This window comes from Cebus imitator, unplaced genomic scaffold, assembly GCF_001604975.1.
Source record: "Cebus imitator isolate Cc_AM_T3 unplaced genomic scaffold, Cebus_imitator-1.0 Scaffold105, whole genome shotgun sequence".
Classification (NCBI taxonomy): Eukaryota; Metazoa; Chordata; class Mammalia; order Primates; family Cebidae; genus Cebus; species Cebus imitator.
This window is the reverse complement of record NW_016107420.1, coordinates 6,026,343-6,038,100: the sequence shown is the minus strand read 5'-3', so window position 1 is coordinate 6,038,100 and position 11,758 is coordinate 6,026,343. Positions and strand designations below refer to the sequence as shown.

The window sequence follows — 11,758 nt, the reverse complement described above, 5'->3', positions numbered from 1 at the left end:
AAAAAAAAAAAAAAAAAAAAATTTTGTCAAAAGATTATGGCCATAAGAATTAAGCTGAATGAAATAAGCTCTGTTATGTTGTAGCTTTTGTTTAAAACTGTTAGGAGTAGTCCATAAATATTGCTGATAATTCATAGTGTCTGTCTTACTAATGATGTTTGAGAAATGGAGATTTATATATCCCATGCTTGTTCATGTATATTTATACTAGCTTAAATTTGCAGGGTGTTTTGTTTGTTTGTGAGAAAGGATCTCGCTCTGTCATCCAGGCTGGAGTGTAGTGACGTGATCATAGCTCTTGTTTAAAGTATCCCAACCCTTAAAAATATATTGTTTTCCTTATCTGTTTATAGTTATTTCCTTGTAGGTCCCAGGATTTAAGAATAACATTTTATTTTTATTATTTATTTTTATTTATTTTATTTCTTTTTGAGACAAAGTCTCACTCTGTCCTTCAGGCTGGAGTACAGTGGCGTGATTTCCACTCACTGCAACCTCCGCCTCCAGGGTTGAAGTGATTCTGGTGCCTCAGCTTCCCGAGTAGCTAGGATAACAGGCACCTGTCACTATGCCTGGCTAATTTTTATGTTTTTTAGTATAGGTGGGGTTCCGCCATATTGGCCAGGCTGGTCTTGAACTCCTGACTGCACGTGATCCATCCGCCTCAGCCTCCCAAAGTGCTGGGATTATAAGCATGAGCCACCACACCCAGCCTAAGAATAACATTGTAAAGATAGTAGAATAATGATCAGGAAAGATGTACTGGTATATAGTGTCTGTCTTACTACTGATGTTTGAAAAATGGAGACATGTAGATTCCACGCTTGTTCATATATATTTATAGTAGCTTAAATTTGCAGGGTGTTTTGTTTGTGAGAAAGGATCTCACTCTGTCATCCAAGCTGGAGTGCAGTGGCATGATCATAGCTCACTGTAGCCTCTAGCTCCTGGGCTCCAGCAATCCTCCCATCTCAACCTCCTGAGTAGCTGGGACTACAGGTGTGCATCACCATGCCAACTTTTTTTTTTTGTGGAGACAGGGTTTTGCTTATGTTGCCAGGTCTCATTTTCAACTCTTGGGCTCAAGCGATTCTCCTTGGCCTCTCAGAGTGCTCGGATTACAGGCTTGAGCCACTGTACGTGGCTTGTTTCTTACTTAGAAACAAAAAACAGGTTTCATCTTTTTGAATATACATGTTTTTAATTTGAAAAATTTTTAAATTTAAAACAATTTTCTAAATTGGCTTGCAATTTCAGTCTTAGGTTTTCTCTAATAACATGCAGGGTGATTTCTTCTACGTTAGTTAAAACATAGAAAATGAAAAATTTCCTTTCTCATGCTTCTTTTACCTATAATCTGTATGTATATAATTTTTTTTTTTTTTTTAATCAGAGTCTCACTCTGTTGCCCGGGCTGGAGTACAGTGGTGCAGTCTTGGCTCACTACAACTTTTACCTCCCAGGTTCCAGTGATTTTCCTGCCTCAGCTTCCCAAGTAGCTGGGATTACCAGTGTGTGCCACCACACCTGGCTAATTTTTATATTTTTAGTAGACACGGGGTTTCACCCTTTTGGCCAGGCTGGTCTTGAACTCCTGGCCTCAAGTGATCTGCCTGTCTTGGCTTCCCAAAATTGTTGGGATTACAGGCATGAACCACTGCGCCTGGCCTGTATATCTAAAATTATATTTAAAACCTGGGGGACCTCTTTCCATGTAAATACATATACAGCTTTGTCTGATTTCCAGAAGTTACATATTATTTTGTGTATTATTATGTAGAGGTTATTTAAATACGATTATCAACAAAGTTGCAGTGAACGTCCTATATAGACATCTTTGTCCCTTTTCTTGATTCCCAGATAATTTCCCAGAAATCGAATTGTTTTATTAAAGGATTATATAAATTTTAGTATACCTTTCAAGATTACCCTTGAAAGGTACACTACCTTGGCTGGGCACAGTGGCTCATGCCTATAATGCCAGCACTTTGAGACGCCAAGGTGGGCAGATTACCTGAGGTCAGGCAGGAGTTTGAGAACAGTCTGGCCAACATGGTAAAACCCTGTCTTTACAAAAATAAAAAAATTAGGCTGGCATGGTGGTATGCACTTGTAATCCCAGCTGCTTGGGAGGGTGAGGTGGGAGAACTGCTTGAACCTGGGAGGCAGAGGTTGCAGTGAAGTGAGGTTGCGCCACTGCACTCCAGCCTGGGTGACAGAGTGAGGCACTGTCTCGGCTCACGCTTGTAATCCCAACATTTTGGGAGGCCAAGGCAGGTGTATCATGAGGTCAGGAGTTTCAAGACCAGCCTGACCAAGATGGTGAAACACTGTTTCTACTAAAAATACAAAAAAATTAGCCGGGCTTAGTGGCGGGTGCCTATAATCCCAGCTACTTGGGAGGTTGAGGCAGAGAATTGCTTGAACCTGGGAGGTGGAGGTTACATTGAGCTGAGATCACACCTCTGCACTCCAGCCTGGGTGACAGAGCAAGACTCCATCTCACAAAAATACAAAATTAAAAATAAATAAATAAATACTACCTCATACTCTTATCAACAGCATGAGAGAAATGAGAGACTGCCTTAAAATAATAAAATAGAATGTTATATTTCTAATTTTCTCATGTTATATATATATTTTTCCTTTTTTTTTGAGACAGTCTTGCTCTGTGGCCCAGGCTGGAGTGCAGTGGCACGATCTCAGCTCACTGCAACCTCTACTTCCCAGGTTCAAGCGATTCTCCTGCCTCAGCCTCCCAAGTAGCTGGGACAACGGGCATGTACCACCATACCTGGCTAAGTTTTGTATTTTTGGTAGAGATGGGGTTTCACCATCTTGGCCAGGCTGGTCTCAAACTCCTGACCTCAAGTGATCCTCCCGACTTGGCCTCTCAGAGTGCTAGGATTACAGATGTGAGCCACCTCACTTAGCCTATATTCTGTTGATGAAAGGATTGTTCTGTTTGTTTGGTGTAAGTACACTGTTAATACTGTTAATATTTCTTACTTTTTTTTGTGCCATGACTTGGAGTATTTCTTACTTCTTGATTTGGAGACTGAAGAAAAATTTGAATCTGTGTGTCAAATGGAGTTGATTTTTTGCTAGGAATTTGAGTCTCAGAAGTTTGGATTTTCTTGGGAGTGATGATTATACTGATTTACTGAAATTGACATAGTAGTTATTTTGGTAATATTTTGAATGAAGTAGTTGTAAAAACAATTCTATATATTTTCTTTAGAGTTCAGTTCTCCCAAAATTATAAAAGCAGGAAAACTCAAGACAAAGAAATCCAGCAAGGTATGTCTTTATAGGAAATAGTTCTTAACTGTATTGATTTTTGAAAATAGTGGCTAAGAACTCTTAGGTTATTATAAGTGTATTTTTCTTCTAACTGTATTATTGATATTAGCTTAAAGTTAATATTATGGAGAACCTTTATCCAAACCTCTCTATATATGTCTTTGCTATCATGTGTAACTCAATAATGTCATTAAATAGTCGTGAAAGCTTTATCGTAAGATCAAGGCATTCTTATTTCAGAAAGTTCCATTCTTTGGAGAAACTTTTGAATTAATTTGGCAGATGCCTTCATGTAACTGAATATAAATGATTATTAAAACTCCTTTCACTTTTAGAAAATGTTTTTCTTCTTAAAATTTCTAAAACTAATTTGCAGGCATAACACTTATTTGTTACTTCTTAGGCTAATTATTTCAGCGATATGGAGAATTGGCCAACGCCAAGTGAATTAGTGAACACTGGAGTGAGTATTAAAGTTTTTTTTTTTTTTTTTTTTTNCACTTTTCTGTAGCCTGGACCTCCCAGGCTCAAGCAATCTTCCTTCCTCAGCCCCTTAAATATCTGTGACCACAGACACACCACCATGCTCAGCTAATTTTTGTATTTTTTGTAGATGGGGTCTTACCATGTTGCCCAAGCTGGTCTCAAACTCCTGAGTTCAAGAGGTCACCCATTTTGGCTTCCAAAAATGCTGGAATTACAGGAATGGGCCACCATACTCTGCCAAGATACATGTTTTAATACACTAATTATAGATGTGCTTGGGAGTGTGTGTGTATGTGTGTGTGCACACCCACTTGCATGTGCATAAGAATAAATAATTATTTGTGGACTATAAGCTCTCTAAGGATTGGGGCAATGTCAGCTTTGTTCAGTACTTACCTATATCACAGTGCTTGGCATATTAATTCAGCATTATTCATTGGGTTCTTCCTATGTGTCAGCCACTGATTTAAGGGACACAGGAGTAAGCATGTGGGTGAAGCCATGAGTATTGTTGAATGGATGACTGAAATTTTAGGAGATTAGTGTGGACTCCAAAGTTCATGCTGATAGTTACTAATCATACTTTGTACTACAATTATAATCTTGAATTTTAAAAGTAGAAAAGAGAAAGAGAGATGGATTCAGAGGTTGTCATTTCCATTGTTCCATCTACAGGGTCATATTTATGACAGAAGATTTGACAGGACAATATTTGTGGCAAAGAACCTGAGAAGTTCCAGGAGATGCTGCTAAAAAATTTACATTTGAATAGAGCACTTTTCTACAGTATGTGAAAAGATTCCAACTGAAAATACCTCCTATATACCTTTGTATTTAACAAAATAACTCTTAACGTGACCTCTCAGAGGACATTCTATAAGCTCCTATGCCAATTAAAAGACCTTTAGTAAATTGGGTGCCTCTGAAGAAATGTACAAATTTGTTAGTGTTACCTCTGGCTGTAGCTAAATGAACAGGAGATTCTTAAGGGGATAAATAAAGCCTCTGTAAAAGTGAATGTATTGTGTGGGTACCAGAGAAATGCCTCAAGCTGAGATTTGCAGAGAAGACCCATTTTATAAACGGCTATATTTAATTAAGTAAGTGCTTGGAGTCTCTGGAGAGAAGCACTATGAAGATATTTGAATGAGCACAAAGTTAAGTAGCAATGAATGTAGAATTTTCTATTACTGGTGTTTTCGCCAATGTATTTTGTAAGCCCTTTGTGAGGCAGTAATACCCACTGCATCAGAAAATCATAGCGTATTGGAGATAGAAAGGAATCAAAAATTCATAATTCCAACCCCACCAGTTTACAAATAAAGAAACAGAATCCTAGAGAAGTACATGATTGTTCTGGTGTGAGGCAGCATGTAGTGGCATATCTGAGATCAGAAGTCTCATTTAGCTCATTAGTTTAGTTGTTGTTTTGTTTCTTGTTTATTTATTTATTTATTTATTTATTTATTTTTTATTTTTTTTTTTTTTTTTTTTTAAAAGGAAAATATGGTCATTTCAACATGTGGAATTTTATTTTACTTAAAATGTAAAGAATTGTCTTAGTGGGATACAGATTTATTTTTTATTTGTTTGAGACAGGGTCTCGCTCTGTCTTCAGGCTGGAGTGCACTGGTGTGATCACAGCTCATTGTAGCCCCAAATTGCTACCTCAGGTGATCTTCCTACCTTGACCTCTGGAGTAGCTGGGACTGCAGGCATGCAGCACGGTGCACAACTATTTTTGTATTTTTTACAGAGATGGGATTTTGTTGGTCTCCAACTCCTGGGCTCAGGTGATCCTCCTGCCTGAGACTCCCAAAATGTTGGGATTACAATATAAGCCGCCAGCAAATCTTCTTGATCATCAAGAAGATTTCATTTTAGTTTAATTTGCGGTTATCCTTTGATACTGCCAGTAGTGTTAGTAATGAACTTAAACTTTACTCATGGTAGGCTTAACCTTACCTATTATTTCTTTCATTCTTTCTTTCCTTTTTTTTTTGAGACTGAGTCTCACTCTTGTTGCCCAGGCTGGAGTGCAATGGCGTGATCTCCTCTCATTGCAATCTCTGCCTCCCAGGTTCCAGTGATTCTCCTGCCTCAGCCTCTTGAGTAGCTGGGATTACAGGCATGCACCACCACATCTGGCTTATTTTGTATTTTTAGCAGAGATGGGGTTTCTCCATGTTGGCCAGGCTGGTCTTGAATCACTGACCTCAGGTGATCTGCCTGCCTTGGCCTCCCAAAGTTCTGGGATTACAGGTGTGAGCCACTGCCCCTGGCTCTCCCTCTCTCCCTCCTTCAGCCTTTCCGTCCCTCCCTCCCTCTCCCTTCTCTTTCATTCTTTCTCTCTCTCTCTCTCTCTCTCTTTCTTTCTTTCTTTTTTCTTTTCTTCTTTTCTTTTCTTTTCTTTCGACAGTATCTCACTCCATTACCCAGGCTGGAGTACAGTGATACAATCACAGCTCACTGTAGCCTCGGCCTCCCAGGCTCAGGTGACCGTCCACCTTTACCTCTCAAGTAGCTGGGACTCAGGTGTGCACCATCACACTGGCAGATTTTTAAACTTTTTGTAGAGATGGGGTTTGGCCATCTTGCCCAGGCTGGTATCGAACTCCTGAGCTCAAGTGATTGGCTCACCTCAGTCTCCCAAAGTGCTGAGATTATAGGCATTAGCTACCATGCCTTGCCTATTATTTCTTTAATAATGAAGACATATTACAAGTTGTAATCAAAATTTTGTATTTGTATAAAATCACATAGATTGATAAACAGTTGCTGAAAACTTGGCAGCTATCCTTTTGATAGTTTTACCTACTTTTCAGATAACCCAATTTCATTCATCACATTTCCGTCATCTGGTTTTATTATTTTTTTTTTTTTTTTGAGATGGAATCTTGCTCTTTTGCCCAGGCTAGAGTGCAGTGGTGTGATTTCAATTCACTGCAACCTCCGCCTCCCGGGTTTAAGTGATTCTTCTGCCTCAGCCTTCTGAGTAGCTGGGATTACAGGCAACCTGCCACCTCACCCGGGCTAATGTTTTTTGTATTTTTAGTAGAGATGGTGTTTCACCATGTTGGCCAGGCTAGTCTCTAACTCCTGATCTCAAGTGATCCACCCACCTCGGCCTCCTAAAGTGGTGGGATTACAGGCGTGAGTCACCACACCCGGCCTCATCTGGTTGTATTCTTCAGAGGTAACCTTATATTTGAGATTTGCAATTTCTGCCATTTTATATATGTGGAAGCATTCAGTAGGTACTCTTTTTTTTTCTGACTTCTGCTCAGTATGATTATTTTGAGATTTACTTGTGTGTCAGCAGTTCATTCCCTTTTTATTGCTGAGTAGTATGGATGTAACACAGTTTATCCATTCACCTATTGTTAATGGACTTTTTGATTAATTTTGGGTTTTGGCTGTTACAGATAAAACTGCTCAATGAACATTTGTGTAGAAAATTTTGCATAGATATAGGCTTTCTTTTTTTCTTGAATATATAACTAGGCTGGATCATATAGTAGCTATCTGTTAGCGTTTTAAGAAACTGCTGAATTTTTACTTCAACCAGCAGTGTATGTGAATTCCAGTTACTTTACATCTTGACTCACGTTCTTTTTTTTTTTCTTCTTGAGACCAGGTCTCACCTTGTCACCTAGGCTGGAGTGCAGTGGCGTGATCTCAGCTCACTGGAGCCTTGACTCCTGGGCTCAAGTGATCTTTCCACCTCAGCCTGGCAAGTAGCTGGGACTATAGGCATGGGCCACCTTGCCTGGCTAATTTTTTGTGTGTGTTTTTATAGAGATGGGCCATGTGCCCAGGCTGGTCTCAAACTCCTGAGCTCAAGTGATCTACCTGCCTTGGTCTCCCAAAGTGCTAGGATTACAGATGTGAGCCACTGCGCCCATCTTTATTCACCCTTAATTCAGTCAGTTTAAACATTTTTTTAGATATTCTAGTAAGTATAGAATGGTATCCCATTGCAGTTTTAGTTTGCATTTTTCTGATGAATGATGACAATCATCTTTTTATAGATTTGCCATCAATATATCTTTTTGATGAAGTATCTGATCAATCTTGCCCATTTAAAAAAAAAAAAAAGGAAGGCTGGGTGTGGTGGCTCATGCCTGTAATCCCAGCACTTTGGGAGGCTGAGGAGGGGGAATCATTTGGTGTCAGGAGTTTGAAACCAGCCAGACCAACATGGCCAAATCCCGTCTCTACTAAAAATACAAAAATTAGCCAGGTGTGGTGATGTGTGCCTGTAATCCCAGCTACTAGGGAGGCTGAGGCAGGAGAATTGCTTGAACCCAGGAGCTGGAGGCTGCAGTGAGCTGAGGTCATGCCACTGCACTCCAGTGTGGATGATAGAGCGAGACAATGTCCCGCCCTACCCCTCCCCAAGAAAAAGTGGAATTGATTTTGAAAGTTAGTTCATTATGTATTTTAGTTACAAGTTCTTTATCAAATACTTTCTTCTAGTCTGCAGCTTGACTTTTCTCTTAACTATCTTTTGAAAAGTAATTTTTTGCTTTTGATAACAGTTTTTGTCATTTGTTTTGCAATTTTAGGTTAGATATAGTACCACAAATTTTGGGATATGTTGGTGAAAATGTTAATGGAAATAATTTCATTCTGAAACCCTTTCTGCAGTATCAGAGCATCCTCAGCCAAGGAAATAAAAAGCCACAAAATAGAAAAGAAAAAGAAGAGAAGATTGAAAAGAGAAGTAATAGTGAGAGCAAAGAAAACCGGGAAACAAAATTAAATGGTCCTGGAGAAAATGTCAGTGAAGATGAAGCTCAGTCAAGTAATCAACGAAAGAGAGGTCAGTTTGTCTATACCTTTATTTTGATTTTACATTTTTGAAGAAAGTTGTAATGAGGAATTGTATTTAATTAACTGATCTCTGGTAGTCAGAAATGTATAGTTTGTATTTCTTCAGGATAAGCAATTTATAGTAGTAACTCATTTGCTTTTGTAACATTTGTGAACGATTAAACTTTCCTTTTTGCATGTAACTTGTATTCTATGTAAGAAAATGGAATGGAGTTCCACTTATAGGTATGGTTGTAGATATATTCTTGGAAAGTTGTGTGACAATTATTGTTCTTTTAGATCTGCATTGGACTGCTCCCTATATTTAGGAAGTACTGTGAAAATTAAATACATATTTTTTTTCCCGAGAGAAAAGTGAGAATGGGCTGGGCTTGGTGGCTTATGCCTGTAATCCTAGTACTTTGGAAGGCCGAGGTGGGCAGATCACTTGAGTTCAGAGTTTGAGACCAGCCTGGCAAACATGGTGAAACCCCGTCTCCACTTAAAAAAAAAAAAAAAAAAATTAGCCAGACATGGTGGCAGACCTGTAGTCCCAGGTACTCAGGAAGCCGAGGCAGGAGAATTGCTTGAACTCAGGAAGCGGAGGTTGCAGTGAGCTGAGATCGTGCCACTGCACTTCAGCCTGGGAGACATAGAGCAAGACTCTGTCTCAGAAAAAAAGAAAAGTGGGAATAATTTTAGTTAACGTTTTCCCTCAACATTCTCCTGTCAAAATTATACTTTGAAGGAATAAAAATATTTTCTTCATATCTTTTTCCATTTTCTTTTCTGAACTTTTCGTGTGTCTAGGGACAAATTATAATTTATCTACTTTGTAGAAGCATATACTCATTCAGTGATCAAGTCTTGGTACAAGTGTCTCTAGGGGCTTCAAGGCAGAAAAAGGCTTTAAACTGTCAAGTTGTCAGTGACTGAAGCAAGGTGATTTTCTGAGAGAGTAGCAGAAGGTGAGGTTAGAGACATAGATAGACAAGGTCCATGGTATACAAGTCCTTGGTAATTTAGAGTTAGGATTTTATTTTGAGTGCCATGGGAAACTATTGAACCAAGAAGTCTCAAGGTGATATGGCATGGGAGGGGACATTTAATGGTAAAGTTGTTGCCAACTTCTTTAGTACTTTAAGTTTTACCTTAGACTGATCATTTACTTGAATAGTTTCAATTCTTGGTACAGGATAAGCATTATGCTCACTTGATACAAAGAATAAAGGCTCATTGCTCAAAAGCAGTGACAACAAAACAACCAAGTGATTGTTAGAAAAATTTCTCCCCATTCTTTTTTTTTGTTTGTTTCACTCTCTTGTCACCCAGTCTGGAGTGCAGTGGCTCGATCTTGGCTCACTGCAACCTCTGCCTCCCAGGCTCAACTGATACTCATGCCTCAGCCTCCAAGGTAGCTGGGATTACAGGCAAGTGCCACCACATCCAGCTAATTTTTTTTTTGTATTTTTAGTAGAGATGGAGTTTCACTATGTTAGCCAAGATGGTCTTGAACTCCTGGCCTCAAGTCATCTGCCAACCTCGGCCTCTCAAAGTGCTGGGGTTATAGGTGTGAGCCACTGTGCCTGGCCTCTACAAATAATCTTAAAATACACATTAAGTTTTTCACTTAATTAAAATTCAGAGTACTTTCAAATTGCAAGGCTTTAGTGAAAATTGTACATTTGTCCTTAAATGATTTTATTTTGTTTTCTTCAAGCTAATAAGCACAAGTGGGTACCACTTCACTTAGATGATGTAAGACCAGAGAGTCAAGAAAGACCTGGATCCCGGAACAGCTCAAGATGTCAACCTGAAGCAAATAAACCAACACATAACAATAGGAGAAATGATACACGAAGTAAGTTACCATTCTAAGAGAAAAATGACTTAGGAAAGGCTTAGTCTTAATGCTCATTATTTTAGTAACTACATGTAGTATAAACCATTTGAGAATAAATTGCAGACATCATGTCAACTTAGCCCCAAATATCTTCAGGGTATATTTCATAAGAACAATATAACCATAATACAATGAACAACAGTGAAACTTAACATTAATACAATGTGTTTGTCCACAGGCATATTTTTTTCAATAAAGTCTTTTATAGTTGCCCCTCCCCTGCCCCAAGGAATCCATTCTGGGATCCCCCGTTTCATTTGATTTTTTTTTTTTTTTTCGCTTTAGGCTCCGTTAATCTGTAACAGTTCTTTGCTTTTATCTTTAATGACATTGATTTTTTTGAAGATTGTAAGATAATATAGATATCCCTTACTTTGGGTTTTCTGATGTTTCCTTATGATTGAATTGGGGTTGTGAATTTTTGGCAGCAGTGCTGTATGAGAAAATGTATTGCCTGGCATGATGGCTCATGCCTATAGCCCCAGCATTGGGATGCTAAGGAAGGCGGATCATGAGGTCAGGAGATTGAGACCATCCTGGCTAATGCGGTAAAGCCCCATCTGTACTGAAAATACAAAAAATTAGCTGGGTGTGGTGGCAGGTGCCTGTAGTCCTCGCTACTTGGGAGGCTGAGGCAGGAGAATCACTTGAACCCAGGAGGCAGAGGTTGCACTGAGCCCAGATTGTGCCACTGCACTCCAGCCTGGGCGACAGAGTGAGACTCTGTCTCCAAATATATATATGATTTTCTTCTTAGTGCATTGCATGGGAATGAGTATAACCTTGGTTTGTCCTATTATTGAAGATATTAACTTTGTTTACCCCATAACTGTATTTGATTATTAGATTGACTGTTATTATTTACGTTTTTTGTTTGAGGTGGAGTCTTGTTCTGTCGCCTAGGCTGGAGGGCAGTGGCGCGTGTTCTGGGCTCACTGTAGTCTCTGCCTCCTGGGTTCAAGCAATTCTTCTCTCAGCCTCCTGAGTGGCTGGGAGTACAGGTGCATGCTACCATGCCTGGCCAATTTTTGTATTTTTAGTAGAGGCAGGGTTTCACCATATTGGCTGGTGTCGAACTTTTGACCTCAGGTGATCCACACACCTTGACGTGCCCAAGTGTTGGGATTACAGGTGTGAGCCATTGCCACTGGCCACAACATTGATTATTAACTTTGGTTACTTGGTCGAGGTAGTATATTCTAGACTTGTTAACAAATTTTAATTTTCTTCAGTTTTTTTTTTTTTTTTTTT

General features: G+C 39.2%; 1 protein-coding gene across 7 annotated transcripts in view; it reads left to right on the top strand.

Moving 5' to 3' along the window:
• Positions 1–11,758, top strand: part of LARP1B (La ribonucleoprotein 1B) — a 182,403-nt gene that overhangs the window by 12,893 nt on the left and 157,752 nt on the right. For all 7 annotated transcript variants that reach the window (XM_037741735.1, XM_017537657.2, XM_017537656.2 and 4 more), the window contains exons 2-5: positions 3,242–3,300; positions 3,707–3,766; positions 8,440–8,614; positions 10,325–10,465. In XM_037741735.1, coding sequence (XP_037597663.1) covers positions 3,242–3,300; positions 3,707–3,766; positions 8,440–8,614; positions 10,325–10,465 — 435 coding nt within the window. The remainder of the gene's footprint in view (positions 1–3,241; positions 3,301–3,706; positions 3,767–8,439; positions 8,615–10,324; positions 10,466–11,758) is intronic.